The sequence below is a fragment of the Chinchilla lanigera genome, unplaced genomic scaffold, assembly GCF_000276665.1.
Source record: "Chinchilla lanigera isolate Chin_1 unplaced genomic scaffold, ChiLan1.0 scaffold00154, whole genome shotgun sequence".
Taxonomy (NCBI): Eukaryota; Metazoa; Chordata; class Mammalia; order Rodentia; family Chinchillidae; genus Chinchilla; species Chinchilla lanigera.
In genome coordinates, this window is record NW_004955555.1 from 334,162 (window position 1) to 357,677 (window position 23,516).

The 23,516-nt window shown below is 52.9% G+C and overlaps 1 protein-coding gene and 1 long non-coding RNA gene across 3 annotated transcripts; one reads left to right on the plus strand and one right to left on the minus strand.

Annotated features, from left to right (window-relative positions):
- Nucleotides 1-91: 91 nt before the first annotated feature.
- Bckdha (branched chain keto acid dehydrogenase E1, alpha polypeptide) lies at nt 92-23,256 on the plus strand. Of its 2 annotated transcripts, XM_005412348.2 has the most exons (10): nt 92-470; nt 11,185-11,367; nt 11,473-11,559; nt 15,672-15,780; nt 19,743-19,904; nt 21,280-21,486; nt 21,639-21,780; nt 22,001-22,172; nt 22,758-22,924; nt 23,005-23,256. In XM_005412348.2, exons 1-10 carry the CDS (start codon nt 363-365, stop codon nt 23,039-23,041), a joined length of 1,374 nt encoding a protein of 457 aa, XP_005412405.1. In that variant the 5' UTR covers nt 92-362; the 3' UTR covers nt 23,042-23,256. The 2 variants fall into 2 exon arrangements, with proteins under 2 accessions (XP_005412405.1, XP_005412406.1); XM_005412349.2 differs by having other exon boundaries at nt 95-470; nt 22,758-23,256.
- Nucleotides 6,489-10,204, minus strand: LOC106147413. The gene is made up of 3 exons (XR_001232311.1): nt 10,028-10,204; nt 8,748-9,269; nt 6,489-7,611 (listed from the first exon to the last, which is right to left on the minus strand). It is a non-coding gene; the product is annotated as an uncharacterized LOC106147413 (long non-coding RNA).
- Nucleotides 23,257-23,516: the final 260 nt, after the last annotated feature.

The window sequence follows — 23,516 nt, forward strand, 5'->3', positions numbered from 1 at the left end:
CAAACCTCTCCTGCCCACCCCGCCTCCTAATTCTGGGAAAGCCATTGGACAGTAGCGAAGACGGGGCGGTGCCTGGCTAGAGTTTATTCTACTCAAGGACCCCGGGTCCTAAACGATTGACGTTCTGATCAGCTTGCCCTTTTCTTTGCCTGTTAGACGAGTTAATACATCGAAGGGGTCGGGCTTCTTAGGGGAAAGCAGATTGTCTTCTTTACGCATCTGTGGATTCTAGTTTTCGTATGATCTGAAGCAGGTGCTCTGATGTCAGGGTTGTGTGGGCGTTTGACTCATGCTCAAAAAGAGGCATGGTCCTTCGGTCTAGTCCAGGAGAGGGGCGGATCACTGAGTGATTGGTAGGCAAGATGGCGGCAGCGGTCTCCGCGGCGAGGCTCTGGGGGCAAAGCCGAGGCCTGGGACAGGCGGCCCTCCTGCTGCTGCAGCGGCCTGGGGCTCGGGGATTGGCGAGATCTGTGAGTACCGAGCCCCCAGGGGTTTCTCCTTCAGTGTAAACCGGGACAGAAGGGTGATCTGTAAAGTGTGTGCAGGGTGTGAAGGAAGGGCCGTCTCGGATGGGACAAGGACTCGGAGTCCGGGGGCAGAGAACGCGAAAGGGAAGGAGAGCGAAGGGAGACGGCTTGCAGAGTGAACCGGGGGTTCCTCATTCGTTGCCGCCCACTCCACAGCGGAGGCCCCTTGGAGGGACAGAAAAGAACGGGGAGAGGGACTTTTTCCCGCGGGGATCGGAGAATGGCACTGACTTCTTAAGTGGACACTTTCCCCTGAATAAAGAGTCCTGTGGAAAGAGAAAGGAGAGAAAGGTCCCTGCCTCAGGCTTTTATAAGGCTTTGCATTTCTTTGCTACTTTCCCCCATTTCCAATTTTAAGATGAATTGCGTAAGAAACTTGGCTTGATTCCTTTACTCCTGCCTGATCGGAAGCCAGGACGGGAACTTTTCATGTTGTGGATATTGTAGGGAAGAGATGATCAGTACGTGTTTATTGGATGAATAGAAAAAAAAAAGATGGAAGTCCAGAAAAAGGTTTTTGCCCACATTTTAAAAAACATTTGAAAAAGCTTGGTTTCTTATTAAAAGGGTCGGAATCCTTTTCGGTTGATGCTGCCAAGGGCAAGGTCTTGCTGGGGGAAAAAATCTAGTTGAGGGCTGGTAATGTCGCTCAGTAGGTTAGTAGAGTGCTAACCTAGTGTGTGGGAGGCCCTGGGATGGACCCCCTGCTCCACCAGTAAAAAAATGAAAAATCACTAAAAGAAAATAATTCTAGTTGGAAGACAGTTTAGCACAGGAATAGCAGGGGGGACAGCAGAAGAACTTTGAGCTAGAATTCCAGGCTTGTAGTGGTTAAGTGAGTGGGTTTTGAAGCCAAACCACTTGAGTTCACATCCTTCCTCTGTCGTTGTCCAGTTGTGTAGCTCCGGGCCAGGGACTGCACCTTTCCCCCTTTCTGGACCTAAATGTTCTCCTCTCTCTAAAATGGTGATAGTGGCCACCTCATAGCGATGTGAAAATAGAAAAAGTGCTAAGAACTGGGCGCAGGACATTATAAAGCAATAGGAATAGTGGCTGCAGTTGTTAGGGTGGAGAGAGGGGACAGAAACGAGATTGGAAGGGAAAGGGGGGGACCTGGTTCCTATTTTTCTGGACTTCCATCTCTTTTTTTCTGTTCATCTATGCTGGATTGGAAACGACCTGGGGAAGAATTAAGATCTTTAGTCAAGATCTTGTAAGGTTGTGTCTGACCCTTTGATCGCCAGTTCATGAAACAAGGAAGGTAGAATTTGTGGGAAGGAGCTTTGGGTAGGAGGAGAAACACAGGAGAGTGAAGAGGATAGGCCCGGGAGTGAGGTGTGGGTACCCAGGCATGAAGGAAGACCCGTGAAACAGGAAAATGTAGAAGGGTTGCAGGAGCAGGGTAGGGGAAGGAAACTCTTCTGTTCATGAGCTGTTCTTTTTGGCTTTACTTTGAAAATGCAATCAGAGCCTCCACAGTTGACCTGAGTCTCAAGAGCAACTGGCTGGGCAAGTGGGTCAGGAGGTGAGCAGGCTAGACGCAGGCCAGGGAAAGGTCATTTGTGAGTGGTTAAATCTGTTTCCTGTATGCCTCAGTCTCTCTGTTGCCTTCCCTCTTCTTTTTCTGCCTTCCTTTATTTTTAGGGAGAAGTTGGAGGGAAAAGTCTCTACTTTCAATATATTTAAAATTTTACTTTTTTTTTTGAGGCAGGGTTTCCCTATGCAGTTCAGGTTGTCCTCAAACTCACTTTGTAGCCCAGGCTGGCCTCGAACTCACAGCAACCCTCCTGCCTCAGCCTCCGGAGTGCTGGGATTACAGGTGTGAGCCACCATGCCAGGCAAAATTTTACATTTTCTAAGTCACGGTTCCCCCCCTCCCTTTTCCCACGTTGTAATTTTTTTTGCCAATACTGGGCGTTGAACACAGGTCCTCGCACATGCTAGGCAAATGGTCTACCACTGACCTACACCCTCCAGCCCTATGTTCTAAGGTTTTTGAAACAGTCACTACTTTAAAACAAACAAACACCATGTATTTCATTTCTTTTTTGGAGTACAAGGGATTGAAGCCACAGGCTTTGCACTGAGCTGTATTTCTAGTCCTGTTTTTCTTTTTCTTTCCTTCCTTTTTTTTTGGAAAAGTTCTCAGGCTGGGCTTGAATTTGTAATCCTCCTGCCTCAGCCTCCAGAGTGCTGGGATCGGGTCAGGATATAGCTCAGGGGCGCAGCGCCTGTCTGGCAAGCACAAGGTCGTGACTTCGATTTCCCGTACCAAAAAAAAAGTCAGGTGTGGTGGCACACACCTGTAGTCCCAGCACTTGGGAGGCTGAGGCAGAAGAATCATTGCGAGTTCGAGGCCAGCCTGGCCTACAAAGTGAGCTCAAGGCCAGCCTGAACTGCATAGTGAAACCCTGTCTCAAAAAGACACAAAACAAAACAAAGTGCTAGGATTACAGGTGTGCCTTACTCTGCCTGGCTTAAATTCCTACCTTTTTGAATGGAGGGAACAGGCAGTAGTAGTCAAAGATTTGACTGTCCCATAGAACTTTCTGTGAGAGTAGACATGTTCTATGTTAGCCACATATAAATACTTTAAATGTGGGTAGAGTGATTGTAGAATTGAAGTTTTAGCATTATGCAGTTTGAGAAAGGAAGTGTCTGGTGGCTGCCATATTGGAAGTATGGGTTTACTGAGGTGGCGATGAAGAGCTGGCATCTTGAGAAGGGCTGGGAGGGGGGCTTCTGGGGCAGGGGGCTGGGAAGGAGGGACTGGGCAGCCATGCTTTGCCCCTGTCCTCTCATCACTTCCATCACCGAACACCCTGCTTCTCTGGAGGGGGCCTGATTTTCATCTTCTTTCCTCCTTATTATCACAAAACTGTTACTAGTGCTCAGAGAGACAAGGGAGGAAACGTGATTGTCAGGTAGTCATAAGTAAGTCAGTTTTGCAGCCACCACCCCAGGGCTGCGCCTGGCCAAGCCATTTTTCTGATCCTGGCTTGTGGGGTGAAAGTAAGGGAGCAGTTGGAGCTTGGGCGATGCTGGTTATCAGTGACAGTATTTCTCTAGCCCAGCTGTTCTGAGTGGCCCATCCAGGGCTCCAGTGTCCCATGCAGCGTTCCAGGAGGTAGGGGCGCAGTGGTTATTGGGGATGAGCAGAGGTGGTCATTACTGATCTCCTGGTCATAGGCATTCTTCTCCCTTTCGCTAACATCTTAAGAGATCAATTTTTTTTTTCACATTATAAAGAGCCGGTTCACATTCACTATTGTATTTAAAACAGCCATGCTGCACAGTCCGTGCTGGTAGCACCTGCCTGTTGTAGGTGGGAGAACTGAGGCTCCGAGATGGAAGTTCTGAACATCATACTCTGGAGTCCAAAGCCCAGCTTTTTCCAAGCTACCATGAGGAAGGTGGACTTAGGTTTCAGTCCTGCATCGTCCTGCTGGATCCAGCCCTGGGTTGTACCGCCAGCCTCTGCTCAACCTGCCTGTAGAACTTAGTTTGGAAAGAACTGGCTTCAAGCTCAAAGTGCCTTTCTCTCTCTGCACATCAACCCTACAGACCATCGTGTGTGTGTGTGTGTGTGTGTGTGTGTGTGTGTGTGGTGTTGGGGATGCAACTAAGGTCCTTGTGCATACCAGGTGTCTTAGTCACTTCCCTTGTTGCTGGGACAAAATACCCAACACTAGGAAATTAAAGGAGGAAAGGTTTATTTTGGCTTATAATTCGTAGAGGTTTCAGGCCATAGTCAGCTGGCTCAAACGCCCAGAGCGTGGCAGGACATGGCAGAGGAAAGCTGCTTGTGGCACGGTGGGCGGGAAGCAGACAGAATGAAAAGGAGAAGGGAGCTATAAACTTCCAGGTCACACTCACAGTGACCCATCTCTTCCAACCAGGGCCCACCTTGGAACAGCAAGTTAGGAATAATGCCCCATAATCTAGTCACCTGCCAAAGGTCCTGCCTACGATTAGTGGGACGTCTAGAGAGAAATTTATTTTTATTTATTTTTTTTGGTACTGGTAATCAAACTCAGGACGTCAGACTTGCCAGGCAGGCACAGTGCCGCTGAGCTATATCCCCAGCCGGGGAAAGAAACTCTTAACCTACTAGGTGTCTGAAACGCTGAGTTCACGTTCTCTAAAATCGAGGAATGAGTTCTACGAACACCAGAGGTTAAGAGTAGGAAGAATGTATTAAGAGAAAGAAAGCTTCTAAGAGGGACAGAAGAGGGCCTGGAAAGTGGGTTATCCACTGACCTCGCTTCTCAAGGGTGTTTACTGAGCAAAACCACGAAGTGAGGCAGGTTTGAAGAGGACAGAACTATAACCAATCAATAAGATTACACATATAGTCGCCTAGGTAATATTGATCCAGCGGAAAAATCACAGGATGGGTGTGAGGTGGGATAAAACAATGGTGAACCAATAAGATCACAACAAGGGAGTAATACTGATTAAACGGGGATCAAATTGAGAAGCAAGTCACGAAGCAAGCGCACGTGGGAGGACACGAACTTTCCTGGAAGGGCTAGCTAGGTTAAGGAGGTTTGGTGTGTGTCTCCCCCCCATTTGATCGATGTCTATTTAGAATACCAATCACTGCTGTTCATCCCTAGCGGAAGTATGTGGGTGAGCAGTTCCACTTTTTCTTGAAGCCTGGCCTTCAGTGAATACACCTCCAGCCACAGTTGTCTTCTGCACTGACCTTTTGAGGGCCCAGCCCTGTCTGATTGCCTACAATATTTCTTTTTTTTTTTTTGTCTTTGTTTTTTGTTTTTTTTCCAGTACCGGGAATCGGACTCACGACCTCGCGCTTGCCAGGCAGGCACTGTGCCACTGAGCTAAATCCCCAGCCCCGGCCTACAATATTTCTAAGTAATTTAGCTCTCTATAATAAAACCGTAGTGCCAGCCCAGCGATCTGCCACTGGGCCAACTCCCCACTGCAGTTGGGGCCCTTAATTGGCTTCATGTATGATTCTAGAACAGTGTAACACTTCATTACATGAGACAGTGTGTTTCAGGGACCGTAGCAGAGGAGGTTGGTTTTGTAGAGAAGAGGAAGGAGGAAGAAAGCAGAAACAAGGAAGTGTTCCACAAAAGCGCTTTCAAGGTTACTTTCTTTGTAACTTGTATGGAGAGAGAGCAATAGTAAAATAACTGATGACTTCACACCGGGTTCTTTTGGGTTATGTTTTTTGTAAGGATTAAAGTTGTTTTTTTTTTCTTTGTATCTTTGAGACAGCATCTTCCTGTGTAGTTCAGGCTGGCCTTGAACTCACTATGTAGCCTAGGCTGGCCTGGAACTCGTGAACTTCCTGCCTCAGCCTCTGTGATTACAGGCGTGTGCCACCACAACCAGCTATTAAAGTCTTTTTTGATAAGGATTAAAGCAAAGAGAACTTTACTGTTACGCTCCTCATAATTGGTCCATTGGGGAAATTTGTCCTTCTCTTGTCCTATTTTTCAGGTGGTCAGATGACAATTTAGTTTTGGTTTGGTCACAGCGAAATTCAGCATAGTGATTCTGTTTTGATTTTTAGTCTGGTCCAGTGATGGAAGAGCTTTCAATGATACAAACAGCTGGCTGCAGCATGTGTGCGCCCATCACTGGTCTAGTCTGTCAGGGCCCACTGCAGGAGCCTAACTCCAAACAATGGCCTTGTGTTGTTTTTATTTTAATTGAATATACATACCTTCTCCCACCTGGACACCATTGTAGATATGTGATCCTTCAGATGAAGGCCAACCTACTGCTTCCTCATAGAAGCTTTTGGACCCCAGTACCAGGTCTCCTTCTGTAAGACCCTAGTAGTGCCAAGCCAAGCATGGTGGTGCACACCTGTGATCCTAGCACTCTAGAGGCTAAGGCAGGAGGATCGCAGCAAGTTCAAGGCCAGCCTGAGTTACACAGTGAGTTCAAGACCAGCCTGAACTGCATAGTGAAACCTTACCTTTCAAAAAAAGGTATTATCTCTGTTAGAGAGCATTAATGAAGTTTAAAGAAAGTAGTTCTTGTGGGGCACTTAGCGTATATTCTCAGCCCGGCGTGTGCTCCTGCGCCCAGCGCTTTGGTCTTGACTGAATGAGAGAAAGAGTAAAGTACCTCCATCAGGGCTTATACCTGTGGTTCCTTGGGGACTGCTGCTAAAGCTCCTGGGTCCCTGAGGCCCAGGGCGAGGCCCAGCTCTTTGCTGTCCTAGAGCAGAGACAGAGCCGGGTTGAGTATCCTTAGCTGTCCTCAATAGAGAGGCCTTGGAGTTATGTATCTGGCCCATGCATAAAGCCACCTCTTCTGTGGACCTCACTTTTTTCCAGCCTCCTGGGGCAGTTGTGGTCAGGCTGCCTGCTTTCGGGTGGTGACATCACTTGTGATTTCTCTGAGCCTGCGATACACCTTTGTTGATCAAAGTGCCTCACCTGGGGTGGTATGGGCAGAGATGAGTGAAGTGCGTTGGGCCCCATTATGAACCTACTCTGGTGTCCTGGTGCCCAGTGTCCCGGAGTGCCAGGCTGTGAGCCCTGGTTCCCCAGAACCCACGTGCTCCAGCCCCTTGCCTTTGTCTCTCTCCTGCCTGTCCAGCAGCCTCACTTAGCTCCCGTTCTCCAGGACAGTTTGCAGCGGCTCTGCCTGCTGGTGGCTGGAGAAAGCTCCTCCTGGGTGTTGGTAGCAGGGGCTTCACTTGCCTCCCCGAAGCCTGAGACGCAGCTGCGCTTCCCTGCACAGGGACGTGGGTTTGGGGAGCCTGGTCCATCTCTCAAGCCCTGTCGTGTGACTGGCAGAGGACACAGCCAGGATTCACACCCAGGCACTTCAGCTCTGTCCTGCCGTGTGGCTAACCATCACACCTCCCGCCCCTCCCTGTCCCCAGGCGTCAGGCCAGGCCTGCCTTGGAGCCAGCTTTGAGCATTTGCCTATCAGATCAGAAGGGTCATCTGCTACACCTGTCAGTGACTTGTGTTTATTCGGTGTTCCTGCGTGCGGGCACTGGGGCAAGTCCTCTGCATACGTCAGCTCCGTTCATCCGCAGGAGGAAATTGAGGCTCAGGGAGGCTGTGGTCTGCTTGATGTTGTGGCTGAACTGTGTCATGGAGGGAATAGCACCTCAGGGCCCATCCCAAACCTGCTGGGTGGACCAAGCCACCCTCAGGGGTAAGCCATGCCCCTTTGCGGCTCCAAGGCTTTGTGTAGATCTGTGCAGCCTCAGGCTACCAGGTCAGCCCCACCACTAAAAGCTGAAGGAAAAGCTGGGTGGAGTCATATCCTTCCTCCGCAGGCTTTTCTGCACCCACACCATAAAGAAGCCCTTCCCTTCCGCAGGGCCAGCCCTCTGCATAGCTCATTCATTCTGCTCAGTGACCTCGCAGGAGGGATGACCTTCACCTGCACAGGCTCGGGAAAGGAGGGGTAGCAAGAGCTGGGCCCAGCTGCAGTGTCAGAGGCTCACTGTGGAGTTCTGATGGCAGCGTCCCCTCCTCCAGAGGCCAGCAGTCCTGCCATGGCCTATTTTCAGCCCTTAGCCTCTTCCCTCCTCACCCCTGCCAGCCCCTCACTTACCCTCTTACCACCCCCCGCGCCCCCAGACTTCAGCCTGCAGGCCCATTCTGTGGGCATATCTTCCCCTCTCTGCCTTAGCTTCTCCCCCTGGAATATGCGTGGTGGGGGGGGGCACCATCTGATACTGAAATTCACTTTAAGCCATGTGCAGTGGCACACACCTATAATCTCAGCTACTCAGGAGGCTGACGCAGGAAGATTGCCAAGTTCAAGGCCAGCCTGACCAATTTAGTGAGATCCAGTTTAAAAAACAAATAATAATGTGGGGTGGGCTTAGAGGTAGAGTATTTGCCTAGCATGCATAAGGCCCTAGGTTCAATCCCCAGGACTGCAAAAAAAAAAAGGTGCAGCCAGCTCTTCCTTCTCACCCTGCTTTCATCGTTGCCCGTTCCCATTTTCTAACCTTCCTAGGTTTGTTTTTCTGTGTCCTCCCAGTTTTTAAGCACATGGTCTGCCCCAGCCTGCTCTGAACCCCTTGCATGCTTCATCCCAGGAACGTGGCCCACAGCTCTCAGCAGCATTTTTGCACATGGAGAGATTCACAGAGACTTAAGTGTTTGCAGAGAGCCACATGGTGAGCTCAGTAACTAGAATCCAGGTCAGTCTGACTCCAGAGCCACTGAACCTGACCGCTCATTCATCTGTTGGTTGGGTAATTACCTGTGGAGCGCTTGTTGCATAAGGCAAGCTGGATGCTGCCCCATCACTCTTGGAACCTGTGCTGTGTGTGGGAGACAGACATAAAGCAAAGGAATCTTCTAGGCAGATGTAAAGGCCCAGCCATCCCAGGTGCCGGGAAGGAGGAGAGGGCTGCTGCAAGGGGCAGGCCGCTTTTTCCTGGCAAGGGGAGGCCACGTCTGCCATGGTGTCGGGCCTGAACCTGCCCCGCTGCAGGGAGTGTAATTTCCGCACAACCACAAATGTAGATAATGGTGCGCGCATAACGTACCACCCCAGTGGAGCCTTGGCAGCTTCCTCACTGCAATTAAAGGAAGGGGGGGGGGACACGTGAACCCCCACATGTGAGCTCCTTCTTTAGCTCCCACTGTGGAAGCCAAGCCACAACTGCTGACCTGAAAGGAATGCGGGAGTGGTGGGAAGACACGACGCAGATGTGGGAGAACTGGGTCAGCCGCGGCAGCTGGGGTCCAGAGCCTGGGTTTTGAGGTCAGAATCTCAGCCCTGCAAGTTAGAAACCCAGTCATGACGTAACTTTTTTTTCAAGATTTGTGGCCTGGTGCAGGGTTCTTACCTCCCCACACCTTGATTTCCTCATCTCACGGGCAGTGGCAAACAGTCCCGCCTCCCTGAGGCCCCGAGGACTTGGTAAGGTAGTGTGGTGCGCAGTGGGGCCTGGCGCCGTCTCACTGGGCCACCTGCTGAGCGCTAGGCCTCCCGCAGGTCTCCCGGCTCTCCCCGCTGGCGGGCTCTGGATCTGAGGAGCTGTGGTGTCCTCACAGCGCTCCTCCACACTCAGCGCCAGCAGTTTTCATGAAGGATAAATTTTTTTTTTTTTTTTTTTTTTGAGGTGCTGGGAATTGAGCCAAGGGGCCTTGAACTCTGAGCTATATCCCCAACCCTTATTAATTTTTTTATTTTGAGACAATGTTTTGCTAAGTTGCCCAGGCTGGGCTCCAACTTGTGATCCTCCTTCCTCAGCCTCCCAGAGTGCTGGGATTACAGGTATGGTGTGCCACCGCGTCTGGCTAAAGGAAGGGTTTTTTTTTTTTGGTTTTTCTTCTTTTCTTTCCTCTTTGTTGTGCTTGGAATGGAACCCAGGGCCTTTCCCATGTTAGATGTGTGTTCCACTGTGGAGCTACACCCTGGCCCGTGCTTCTTGTCTTTTGCATATCCCAGCCCCCTGCCTGGAACTCTCTCTTGCTGCCTCCTAGTTATCCTGCGGGGTTCACCCTTATGCCGCTTCCTCTGGGAAGTCTTACCTGCTTTCTGCTGTGGTGCGAGGTAGAATGAATCACCCTCATCCTTGCTTGGTCAGCACTTGTTTCCCCTACTGGCAACCAGGACAGATGTCTTAGATTCCCAGAAACCTGCGGAGGGCTGGAAATAAAGGTGTGCAAATATTTGTTGAGTGAGTCATTCTGGGCTTGTTTGGGGAGCCAGGCCTGCTGTTGAGAGGGCCCTGGAGCGTGTGGAGCAGTTTGCTGGGTTATGGAAGAGGAGGACTTCACGTAAGGAAGGGAGAATAGAGATGTGGCAGGAGCCCTCACAGCCAGCACGATTTTGCACATTTTCTACAAGGCTGAATACCTTAAACACAGGGGCTCCTTTACACCTCACATTTTCGCAAGGTGTTACACATTTTATAGATGAGGGCACACAGGGAGAGGGGAAGTCACTTTGCCTTGTCACCCAGAAAGAGATTTGAGCCAGGCAGTCTGCCCCATTTTTTTTTATTTTTAATTTATTTATTTTTTTTATTTTTATTTTTTTAGTCTGCCCCTTAAGCGCTCAAAACCTTAAACTCTTTTTTGTTTTGTTTTGTTTTTGTTTTTGTTTTTTTCAGGCACTAGGAATCGAACTCATGACCTTGCGCTTGCCAGGCAGGCGCTGTGCCACTGAGCTAAATCCCCAGCCCCAAAACCTTAAACTCTTTAGGTAGCCTCCCATGCGGGTGGTATCGGGGTGTCTCTGCCTGCCGTAGTAATGCCAGGATGAAGAGTTCGGGCCTGTGATAATGAGAATAGTAATAGCCAGCAGTTTATAAGCTGCCTAGCGCTTCATTATTTAATCTTTGCAAGTGCAGTGTGGGATTGATGCTATGGGTTTTTTGTTTTAGTGCTGGTGATCAAACCCAGGGCCTTGTGTGTGCCGTGCTCAGGCTCTTCTCCAGTGAAGTATCACTGTTTCATCCCATCTTACAAATGAGGAAACTGAGGCATAACATTGTAGTAACTTGACTGAGGTCTCATGTCAAGAACTTGGCGGAACAGGGTTCAGACCCTATATCTGTGGTCTTGTGTGCAGGGCCAAGTCTCTTCAGGCCTTGCAGCTCACCCACCATGCTGGCTGCCAGGATGGGCCCAGCTAGGACCTCAGTACTGCTGCTGACATGGCGCCCCTCTGTCTCTCTCCACAGCACCCTCACAGGCAGCAGCAACAGGCCTTCTCCTCCCTGGATGACAAACCCCAGTTCCCAGGGGCCTCAGCAGAGTTCATAGACAAGCTTGAGTTCATCCAGCCCAATGTCATCTCTGGAATCCCCATCTACCGTGTCATGGACCGCCAAGGCCAGATCATCAACCCCAGCGAGGACCCCCATGTGAGGCCACTCCCCTACCTGTGCCCATATCCCGTAATCCATACCCCATACCCAGGTGCCTTCCCTGTCTCCTTCCTGGTCCCAATTGTCTGTCTCTGTTTGTAGCTGCCCCAGGAGAAGGTGCTGAAGTTCTACAGGAGCATGACGCTGCTCAACACCATGGACCGCATCCTCTACGAGTCCCAGCGGCAGGTGGGTGGGGATGGGGTGGGAATTACCTCAGACCCCCTACCTGTGCTTGGGCCAAAGGATAACTCCTAAGGAAGATAGAGGAATGAGATCCTTTTGGAGGATCTTAGGGTTCTTTTGGGTTCTAGAAGAAGACTGTGGGAGAGGTCTGGCCCAAGGACAGGAAGATGGACCCAGCTCACTGTGCTGGCAGAGGGCAGGGAGGGGAAGGCCCAGTTGCTCTCAGGAGCTCACTGTCCTGAGAAGCAGAGACCCACTATGCTTTCTGCAAGGCCCAGCGCCCACTCTAGGCCCATGCCAAATGTGCTGTGATCCCTAGAAATGTCAGTATCAGCAGACAAAGACCAAGTCAAACCATTGCTTACCAAGAGGAAATTTACTGACTCAGCTGCAAGTCTACAGGCATGACTGTTTGCAAGCATAACTGGATCCAAGATGTTATCAAAAGATGTTATCAAACCTGGATGCAGTGGTGCACACCTGTAATCCCAGCACTGGGGAGGCTGAGGCAGGAGGGTCATTATGAGTTAGGCCAGCCAGAGCTACAAAGTGAGCTCAAGGCCAGTGTGAACTGCATAGTGAGACCCTGTCTCAAAAAGACCAAAAAAAAAAAAAGGAAGACAAAACAAAAAAAAGAATGGGGCTCTGAGATCAAAGTCTTAGTTCTACCCCTCTAGCTCTGTGCTCCTGGGAAAACTGCTTCACTTCTCCTTGCCTCCATTTTCTTGTCTTCTACCTGCTTTGCGAGCTTGCCGTGAAGATGGATGGTGACATTTGTAAAGGCCTTAGGGACAGTGAAATGGGCATTTAGCCAGTTCTCAATATACATTAGCTATTATTACGTATTATGGCCGTCCCAGACTCACAGTTACTATTCTCTCTACTTGGTAGGGGAAAGAGGAGTCCTCATGTTCCAGCAGAAGCCCCAGGCCTGATGCTCATTGGCCGAGCTTTGAGCTCAAGACCCTGACCTGACCCAGTCACTGCGACTGACTGGCCAGGCCTGCCAACATGCCTACCCCTAGGAACCGAGGAGTAGAGAGATAGAGCCCATCCCTTCTGGGCTGTGCAGATACACTGGAGGGGTCCTGTCAGAAAAGGGGTACAGTGTTGGATAGGCAGGCCCTCCGCTGTCCGTCACTCCCACTGCGCTGAAGCGGGGTGGGCTTGGGCATCTGGATGCCTTTGTGCCAGGCCACAGGGACTCCTAGTGCAGGAGGCCCATGGGGTTAGAGGATAGCCCTGGTGGGAGCAGGCAGCCTGCATCAGACCTTCCACTCACAGGAACACTCTGTGTGGGTTCCACAAGTAAGGGTGGTAGCTTCCCTCAGCCCAGAAATGTTGCTAGCCTCTGACTGTGCACAGGATCAAGTCTGGCCCTTTCTGATCACTACCCCTTCTCATTCTGTCCTTTACTCCCCCCTCCACAGCCTCAGGCCCAGGCCAGGCCACTCCTGAGCACACAGATTCCTGGCTTTGCCTCACCTTCTGACCTGACACACTTGGGTATAGTTGCACTTGGGCAGGAGAGTGTTCTTATCTTTGCCTCAGGTTTTTTTTTTCTTTTTTTTTTTGGTGTCGGGAATCAAACTCAGGACCTTGCGCTTGCCAGGCAGGTGCTTGTGCCACTAAGCTATATCCCCAGCCCTTTGCCTCAGTTTTTGCACTGTGCTAAAACATGGGGCTAGTAGCTAGGGCTGTAGCTCAGAGGTAGATTGCTGCCAGCATGTGCAAGGCCCTGGGCCTTGTAAACTTCAGCCCTGTACCTTGTAAACTTCAGCACCACAGAATAAATACATTGTTTTTTAAAAATGGGGTTAGTAATAGTACCCACCCTGTAGGGTCAGGGTGAGAGTTGTGTGTGAGCTAGCACACAAGTCCCCTTGCGCGTTGGCTAGCATGGGAAGGTCAGTTCATTCATCGTAGTTCGCCCGTATATGTTGTAGTGTATCCTGCTAGCATGATGATTAGCCATGAGTGCTAGACCCCCTCCCTACTCCAAAGAAAAGCCTTAAACAAAATCAAGAGCAGGGCTGGGGATTTAGCTGAGCGGCAAAGCGCCTGCCTGGCAAGCGCAAGGTTGTGAGTTCGGTTCCCGGTACCGGAGAAAAACCGAAAAACCAAAAAAAAAAAAAAAAAAACAAAACCAAGAGCAGTAGCTTAACATGAATCGTTCGTCCTCTTAGATAAAGGAAATCAGGGATAGGTCTGGGGCTGGGCTGGTGGCACCTTGATGCCGATGGATGCTGCTCTCCTGTCATTGCTCTGATCTGTTCAGCGTGTTCACTTCTCCCTTCTTCAAGCTCATCTTGCAGTGCAAATGGTCGTGGGAGCCGCCTGCATCCCATGTCACCCCAGGCAGCAAGTAGAAGGGAGGTAGAAAGTTGGACATGGCGCATCCCTCTCTCACTGTTATAGGGACTTCTAGGGTATCCAACTCAGTGACATCCGCTTACATTTCTTCGGTCCCTCCTTGCTGCCAGGGAAATGGAAATGGATTGTTTTAGGCTGGGCAGTTGCTGCCTGTTGCAGATGAGATCTCTTAACAGAGAGGAGGAGGGGTAGGACACTGGGTAGGCAGCATCACCTGCCACAAGCCCACGTGCCTCCTCCAGCCCATCTGCAGCTCCTCCCGACGCCGACCTCCACAGCCAGCATCACCCACTCACTTGGCACGGCAGGTCACTTACCTTTTAATTGGCTCCCCAGTTAAAGGAAAGCACTTCACTGGCCTTTCCCTGGCAGCTGGGAAGCCAGGCCCCGTGGCAAACATTGAGGAGGGCATTGCTGAGCCCAGGGGGGCTGGCCAGGGCTGTCCTTCCGGGCCGTACCTGGCTCATTTGCCCCGCAGCACACAGTCTGGGGTGACCTCATTTCTACAGCATGCCAAGGGCTCCCCCGCTCTCCACTTACACTAATTCTTAGAGCCCTACACTTTCTTGGCATCTTGCCCTGGTGCCCCACAGCAGAATCAGCCTGTTTAGACCTGACCTCAGCCTCTTCATCCCAAATCTGCTCCCCTTCTGCCCTAGTTCATTTTTCAGTGGTGGGCACCGCTACCCACCCTTCACCCAAACGGGTCTATATCTCTTGCCCTTCCCCAACTTCACCTTGCCTCCCTTTCTCCTCATGCCCTGTCTAGGTGTTGCCTTAGAAGTCGGTCAGCTGTCAGTAGCGTTGTCAAACACCCAGATCCTTCCTCTTTCTGCTTTATCACTGGCACCAAGTTGGCTTTTTACTGTGCTTTGTTGCCTCTTGTTCACAGAATGGCTTCCACAGTCCAGGCATCACGGCTCCAAGTGAGGCAGGAAGAAGTAGATGGAGGCAGGGGTGGTACTAATAGTGGTCCCCCTTTTCCAGAAAGCAAAGGCCAAATTCACTGAAGCCTTGGGTTAACACTGCCCCTGGCCGCCTCTGGCTGCAAGGGAGGTTATGAACCTGACTAACTTTCCCAGGCTCTGCGGCTGAGGCTCTGGGAGAAGGGAGCTGGCCTGGGCGCCTGTGTGGCTGCCCCAGCAATGCTAACTCAGTTTTTGAAGACTCATCCACTAGCCCCTGAGCTGCCTCCCCAGCTCCCAGGCTACCCCACTACCCCCTCTCCTGGCTCACGGCAGTCAGACCCGTCTTCCCTATTCATTCCCATGCTGCAGCCTAAGAAGTTTCCAAACACAGGTATGGCACCCTGCTCCATGCAGAGCAGTCAGAGTAATCCAGCTGTGTCATTTCCCCATTGCCCAGGTGCCACCTCACTCTCCCAGCTCATCTCCCCTCTCCCCACCTCCCCCTCTCCGCCCAGCCCTCCTGGCTCACGGTCTCACTGTGTCTCCGCCTGGATCCCTCTACCCACCTGCCTTAGTTCAGCTTAGGCAGTGCTCCCTGATGCCCAGCAGTGGCAGGTAAGTCCCTCCTTTGGGCTCTTGGCTCAGGTACCCGATCACTGGCCCTGACCATCCTGGCAGTTCTTCTGCCAATGCAGGAGCCCCACATGCCTGACCAGGGCCAGTCTGCAGGAGGGCTGCTGATGACCGAGCTCCGAGAAGTTGAGCAGGATTCGCATGGTCCTGCCATGGCCCAGCGTAACCAGGCCTGTGCCTCTGTGCCCTATGCGCCCCCAGGGCCGGATCTCCTTCTACATGACCAACTACGGAGAGGAGGGCACGCACGTGGGCAGTGCAGCCGCCCTGGACGCCACGGACCTGGTGTTTGGCCAGTACCGGGAAGCAGGTATGTCTGCTGTGGCTTGGCCCACACTTCTGCTCTGAAGGGCTCTTCTGGAAGTAGCACAAGGCCACATAGGCCTGAGAAGCCAGAGAGGAGTTTCCACAGCAAGACGGGCCAGGCAGGAGAGTCACGGGGGACTGACTTCCCCCCACAGGCTGGGACTCTGCTGGGAATCACTCGTCACCAGTTGTCACATTCAGTGAGTCACTGCTTTTCTCCAAGCCACCGTTTTCTCATCTCCAAAGGAGAGGTTAGGGGCTGGGGATTTAGCTCAGCGGCACAGCGCCTGCCTGGCAAGCGCAAGGTCGTGAATTCGATTCCCAGTACCAGAAAAAAAAACAAAGGAGAGATTAGCGATCAGGTCCTGTGTTGAGGGCTTGCAGAAGGGAAGGGTGCAGTGAGCTCAGGCCTAGTACCGGGCGCTATGTGCCGTGGAACCCTCTCCACCAGTGCAGGGCTCCCCTGTCTCTCCCCGGGCACTGGGACCTCCAGGGAGCAGAATCGGGGGAGGGTCCAGAGCGCAGTGCACCATGGGGCTTGGCCAGTCCACCTGGGGAGCTAGGTCAGTGAGAAGGAGCAGAGAAGGACTGAGGAGCTCACAGAGCACTAACTAGTACCTTGGGCTGAAGGCTGAGCCCAAGAAGCAGTAAGTGCAGTACTTTGGGGCTGCTGGTATGGGAGTTGTGCTAGGGGGCTGCCCTGGAGGTCAGCAGGCATGTGCCAGGGAGGTGAATCTTGATCTTCTGAGACTGCACCATCTTGAACGTGTGGTGCCTCTGTGTCCTTGTTTACGAGGGGTGGTTACCTCAGACAGCTGTTGAGAGGAGTCCCCGGTACAAAGTCATCGGCACAGGGCACCACAAAAGGTGAGCACTCACAGTCCGAGGCCTCCACCGTAGTTAGGGCCTCTCCTGGGAACAGCTCTGGTAGGGGCGTGCAGCGTGCCAGAATGGCCACCGAGTCCTGCTTAGATCAGCTGGACATTCCAGTCTCCTGGGCTGCCTACTCCCCTCAGATGCCCCTGCCTGGGGTCGGACAAATGGCCTGTGATATTTGAGGCTGAGCATTTTAGCAACAAGAACAAGGCTCTCAGGCACTGGGCAGCCACAGGGCTTGTGAATAGGCAAGGCCAGTTAACACTCCAGCCCTGGATCATAGCCGCTCGCCTTGTGAGGCCACCTTCCTCGATGACATGGGGAGAATTCTGGTCTTAGCAACAGCCAGCCTCACTGAGCTCTGGAAGGACAAGGTGCTACCTGCTGTAAGTTCCCAGCGGCATCGGAGGCGCTGTCCTGTCCCCTTGCCACAGCATGGGCACACGGGAGTAAGGGCTGGCCCCGATTACGTGGCCTTGTGCCTCGTGGAGGCCCTTCCCCGGCCACGAGAGGCAGGCGTTCCTATTACCTGTGAAAGCCAGGTCGGCAGCCTGAGTCAGACAGTGAGGTCATGGGGCCCAGGCCATCGGCCTCCTGAGGTCTGGGGCGGAGTCCTCCTTGTGGCAGCCTGACCCAGCAATAACCTGTGCCACCTCGGCTGCCTTCGGGGCCATGTGTGGAGCTCTGACTGGGGCAGCGGCAGGGAGTGGCGTTTGGTGAGGATTGTGAAGAGGTAGTAGATATCGAGCCAGAGCGGTGGTTCCCACAGGACCTGTAGTTTCCTGATGCAAGTCAGAACCATCTGGGTGCTGGGCCTGAGACAGATTTATTTATTTTTATATATATATATATATATATATATTTTTTTTTTTTTTTTTTTGCCTTGATGCAGTTGCGTTCCCGGGGCCTTGTGCCTGCTGGGTGAATGCTGTGCCACTGAGCAACACCCCAACCCTGAGACTCTGTAAATTTTTTTTGTGGCTACTGGGGACTAAACCCGGGGCATTTGAACTTAGCTACACCCACCCCCAGCCCTTTTTTTATTTTTTTCTTTTGAGACAGGGTCTTGTTCAGTTGCTAAGTTGCCCAGGCTGGGCTCAAACTTGAGATGCTTCTGCCTCAGCCTCCCAGAGTTCTTGGGTTATGGGCATGGGCCACTATGCCAGCTTTGTTTGGTTTTGGTTTTTTGGCACAGGATCCTCCTAAGGTGTCCAGGCTGACCTTGAACTCACATTCCTGCCCTATAGCCTCCTGAGTGCTGGGGTAAAGACTTGTACCACCACTCCCAGTTGAGCACCTGTATTTTTAATATCTCCTGTCCCTTGCCCAGTGATTTTCTTTTCCTTTTTCTTTTTTTTCTTTTGAGGGTCTCACTATACAGTTCAGGCTGGTCTTGAGCTCACTTTGTAGCCCAGGCTGGTCTTGAACTTGCAACAATCCTCCTGCCTCAGCCTCCTGAGTGCTGGGATTATAGGTGTGTGCCACCATGCCCGGCTTCAGTGGGAGGACCTAAGGCCACATTTTGAGGTGGCCTGACTCCCGTGTCTCATGGGACTGCTTGTAGCGCCTTTGGCCCTCCACAGGGCTCCCTTCCCCGTCCTACCCAAGCATCTCCTCTTGTAGTGTTTTCTATGTATGTGGCCACATAGTGCGTGAATCTGTATCGTGTCTGTTCAAGGGCACGTGACAGGATGTAGCTAATGAACTGTACCGAAGGTGGATGTTGAAGGTATGCTTGATCCTAACTAAAACGTCAAGGGCATCATTTCAAAGCTGGGCGTCCAACCTGCGCTGAGCAGTCCTCTGTCAGTGTCTGAGGACTCCCCTTAAGAATAAGCAGGAATATGTCCCTTGGCTGTCCCTGGCGCAGACTTGAACTGCGTTTTACATTTGGCCAGCTCCTGCCCCTGCCATTTAGTGGCTGTGTGGAGCTGGTTGTGGGAGAACTGTGGTCTGGGTTTGCTCCTCTGTAGCTGGAAGGAGGCTCCCCCAGGCCACACAGGAACTTTATGAAGCATCACTAAGTTACTAGAAGAACCGCAGATGAGCGCTGTTGTCATGTTTGCAGTTGTCTTTTAGGGAGTGAGTGCATCGTGTTACGTGTTTGACCCCATTAAATTTTTATCTGAAGGAAGAGCCCTTCAGCAGTGAAAGCATTTAGAAACAGTTCCGTGAGAGGTTTTGCCCTCAGAGCAGGCCGTGGGGCGTGGCTGGTCCCCAGCGCTGTTGCTTTCAGAGGTGTGGGTGTGAAGTCATAACCCCTCTCAGGTGGGGCAGGGGGTCCTAGCTGGTCCTAAGACAACCACAGACCCATCCTCCCATCTAGCTTGGCAGACAGGTCTCCTTCTGCCAGGGTGGTTCTCTTTGATAATGAGCTGGCATTTACTAGGGCTTTTGTTTGAAGAAATAATTTTATTGCTGTAAGAAAGCAGAATATGTCCTTGTGCAGAAGGATTTATTTAAAGTTACTGAATTAGTTGAAAATACTTTTTTTTTTTGGAGATAGGGTCTCTTCATTGTAGTTCAGGCTGGCCTTGAACTCACTATGTAATCCAGGCTGGGTCCAACCTTGAGGTGATCCTCCTGCCTCGGCCTCCTAAAAGCTGGGACTATAGGTGTATGGCCCCATGCCCAGTGAAAATGCTTTTTAAAAAATCTCAGTTTCTCATTAAGAAAGAGAAAAGAAAGAGGAGAGAAGAAAGAAGAGGGGGAAGGGAAAAGGGGGCTTAGCGGGGGCTCTAGCTTGGTGGTAGAGGGAACTTGCTGTGTATACCTGAGGCCCTGGGTCCCATCCCTAGCACCAGACTGAATTTCTGCCACCTTTGAAAACCATATTGTCTGATCTGAACCTTGGCTTCTCTCTTCAGGGCTGTGCTTTCCAGTCTGCCTGCCAGTTCACACCTAGGGTACCATCGTGATTCCCATGAGCACCCAAGTTTGTCTTCTCTGCTCCTGTCTAGTTCTTTCTGGACAGATGGGGAATCAGAAACCCCAGGCAGTAGGGGGCTGTGCTGGGTCACCCTCAGGGCTGCTCTGAGCCCTGCCCCTCGTGTGTCACCCTCTAGGCTCACACTGCCTTGTCCCCTCCAGGCGTGCTCATGTACCGGGACTACCCCTTGGAGCTGTTCATGGCCCAGTGCTACGGCAATGTGAGTGACCCGGGCAAGGGGCGCCAGATGCCTGTCCACTATGGCTGCAAGGAGCGCCACTTTGTCACCATCTCCTCTCCGCTGGCCACACAGATCCCTCAGGGTAAGGATGCATGCCGGAGCCCCATGCACAAAGACGCACGTCACATCCCTGGGCGGGGCCCAGCTTTTTTGGGTGGGCAGCACCCAGAACCTGGCCTACGCTCTGGACTTGCAAAACAGTTTTCAGTTAGAATCCTCCAGAGGAGTGCCCTGGTGTTGTCCCCACCCTGTTCAGCGGCCTTGAGCCAGATGGACAACACCCCATTTCCGGGACTCCTACCCGCCGCCCTGCCTGCTCACACACACGGCCAGCGTGTCCCGAATGTGCACCAGGATCCAGGCATGGTGCTTGTGCTTTGTTTTCTCATCTAATAGGACACTGGCCATGGCCATGGGAGTAAAGTTTTCTGCCTATTGTTGTTCTGTTATAAAGAGGGAACTGAAGGCAGAGGGAAGGGACTGCCTGGAGGGTCACACAGCAGTCAGGGAGGAGAGCAGGAACTTGAGTCATGGACTGTGGGAACCCAGAGCCCAAGTTCTCTCCCTGCCCCTTACCAGCCTCAGCCCTCAGAGCCACGCAGATCCCCAGAACCCACCCAGGCTCCCTGGGCCCCTTCGTGCAGAGGTGCTCAGGAAGCAGCCCCATAGGGGGCCAGGCCTGTGCCCGAACGGTGCAGCAGAGACCAAGGGATTGGACTCCTTGCTGCCTGTGGGGCCTGTAGCCTGGTCAGGGGTTCAGCCAGGGCAGCTCGGTGCTTCCACGGCCTCATGGCTGAGGCGCTTCAGTTTAGTGACCTGGGGAACAGAGGGCCATTGCAGCCTCCTGGGAGCCAGGTGGAAGTGTTTTTGCAGGAGGTGGCCTCAAGCTAAGGTGAGCAGAGTTTCCAAAGGCTGCCCCTGGCCTAACCTTCCATTTTCGGGCCCCCTGGGTCCCTCATTTGGCAAATGTACAGAGCCCCTGCTTTGTGACAGGTGTTGCTGTAGGATTAGTGAGCAAAAGAGACACAACTTTGGCCGAAGTGTGTGAGGGGTGGTTCATCCCCCAGAGAGTAGGGAAGCCTGGGAAACATCAGGAAGGTAACATTAAAGTACAGGCAGCTGCTCCGAGGCATAAGCGCCTGCCTGGTAAGCGCAATGTCCTGAGTTTGATTCCCGGTACCAAAAAAAAAGAAGTTCAGGCAGGAGGCGTGAAGGAGGCAGCAGGGCGGACACCTTGAGGCAGGTGTGTGCGCTTGACGTGTGTGATGGGCCCTAGGCGCCTGCTCTGAGTTGAGCAAGGAGAAGACTAGGGTGGACAGGCTCGGGGGTGTTCCTCTTGGTGCCTGGTGATAGCCAGCCTGAGCCCAGCTCTGGTTGTGGGGTGAGAGAGAATGGGGGTGATGTGTGTGTGTGTGTGTGTGTCTGCTCCTGCTCACTGCCCCCTCCTTTCCCTGCAGCTGTAGGGGCAGCCTACGCAGCCAAGCGAGCCAATGCCAACAGGATTGTCATCTGTTATTTCGGTGAGGGGGCAGCCAGTGAGGGGGATGCCCATGCCGGCTTCAACTTTGCTGCCACCCTTGAGTGCCCCATCATCTTCTTCTGCCGGAACAACGGCTACGCCATCTCCACGCCCACCTACGAGCAGTACCGCGGGGACGGCATTGGTAAGGGGCGCCCCTTCTCTTGCAGTGGCGTCTGTGAGCGGGAAGGGCCTAGTGGACAGGGGACTCGGTCTTGCTCTCCCTGCTTATTCCCCTCCATGAATTTTCTCCACCTGAGTTGTTGGACCTGGCCAGTCTCCTCTCTGTCCCTGCAGCGGCTCGAGGCCCTGGGTATGGCATCATGTCCATCCGCGTGGACGGCAACGACGTGTTCGCCGTGTACAACGCCACCAAGGAGGCCCGGCGGCGGGCTGTGGCGGAGAACCAGCCCTTCCTCATCGAAGCCATGACCTACAGGTGCCTGCCTCTCCCCACTGCTGCCCTCGGCTCTGATAGCCACTGTCCGTCTCTCACATGTCACCATCCCCAAACCGTGGCCTCATCACCCTGTACTGCTTCCCCTTCCTTGTTTTTGCTCCATTCATTTCCACCTCTTCCTACCTGGCTACTCCTCCCTCCATCCTGACCCTGACTTCAGGGTCCCCAGGCCGACCCACGCCCTCTCCTTGTGGCGCAGGATCGGGCATCACAGTACCAGTGACGATAGCTCGGCCTACCGCTCGGTGGACGAGGTAAATTACTGGGACAAGCAGGACCACCCCATCTCGAGGCTGAGGCACTACCTGGTGAGCCGCGGCTGGTGGGATGAGGAGCAAGAGAAGGCCTGGCGGAAGCAGTCTCGCAAGAAGGTAGGGCCTATGCTGGAGGGGCTGCTGCACAGGGAGAGCCCTGGGAGGATGGGGGTGCCGGGATCTGGTTGTCAGGCTGGGAAGCTCAAGTAACCCGGCGCTGTCCCCAGCTGCGGCCTGTGGAGCCAGGCTGCCTGGATCATGTCATCTTGGCTGCATCCTTGCTGTGCATCCTGGGAAAATTGTCTGCACGCTTGCTCACCCCTGAGTGCCCACTTGGCAAGGTGGTTGGAGGGTAAGGGGCTTAGTCCCTTGTGTGGTGAGAGTGTCTTGCCAGAGGCAGCAAGTTGCTCATCTTGGTCCCGGCTCTCTCCAGCTACTTCCTGGAGGGCGAGTCCCTTCTTTTCTCTATGCCCTTGTTTCTCATCTCAAGTTGCCTGCAACTTAGGGCTAGTGAGATGCTAAAGGAAGGAACCCACACGCTCAGAGTACCACCTGGTCCCTGTCAGGGATGGAGCTGCTGGTACTCGGGGCACTAGCATCACTGCTGCGCTCCAGTGGCTAACCCCCGGCTGAGGTTCCACAGGGAGGGCCGAGAGGGTGGCGGTGCAGTCTGCTGCCTCCCGCCCGCTCATGTTCTCCCAGGTGATGGAGGCCTTCGAGCAGGCTGAGCGGAAGCTGAAGCCCAACCCCAACCTGCTGTTCTCCGATGTGTACCAGGAGATGCCTGCCCAGCTGCGCAAGCAGCAGGAGTCTCTGGCCCGGCACCTGCAGACCTATGGGGAGCACTATCCCCTGGACCACTTTGACAAGTGAGGCACCAGCCATCCTGAGGGGTAGCTCTGCTCTGAATGGAGTTGGGAGGGCTGACAGGATGCTCCCATTTCTCTAGCCTAAAACAGCAGCCAGGGTGGCACCCCAAGCTGTAGCGGAGAGGCTCCTGCTCCCCGCCCATTACTCCAGGCTGCTATACGTGGGGGCCAGTGTTTCCGGTGTTGTTGAGGCTTGGTCCGCCCCCTACATCTGCTGTTACAGTGCCTTCTCCCAAGGGCTGGGCAAGGGCCCCTTGGACTAGAACCCCCTCCGCTGGCCGGACGGGCAGGCAGCAGAGTGAATAAACAGTGGCTCTGCATTTGGCTATTTACCTCCTCTGGTTTGTGTTTCCTGGAGTTTGGGGTCATGGTAGAGTCCAGCATGACTGATTTGGGACCCCAGCATCTCCACTTTAGATAAAAAAGGCCCAAACCATTGAGGTACCGCCTTCCCCTGGAAATGTCTGCTGCTTCAGCAGGTGGATGGGGTCAGAGACCCTCCAGAGATGGTCCCCTGCTCCTCTGTGGGACGGTGCTGGCCCCGCCCAGGAGGGGCAGTGCCTCATGGGAAGGTCAGGGCACAGCTGAGCCC

What these genes read in the sequence shown, in the direction of transcription:
- Bckdha (XM_005412348.2), top strand. Translation starts at nt 363, where the DNA reads ATGGCGGCAGCGGTCTCCGCGGCGAGGCTCTGGGGGCAAAGCCGAGGC. An exon ending in CTCGGGGATTGGCGAGATCT is followed by an intron (nt 471 to 11,184) that starts GTGAGTACCGAG and finishes CTCTCTCCACAG; the next exon opens with CACCCTCACAGGCAGCAGCA. An exon ending in TGGCCAGTACCGGGAAGCAG is followed by an intron (nt 15,781 to 19,742) that starts GTATGTCTGCTG and finishes TGTCCCCTCCAG; the next exon opens with GCGTGCTCATGTACCGGGAC.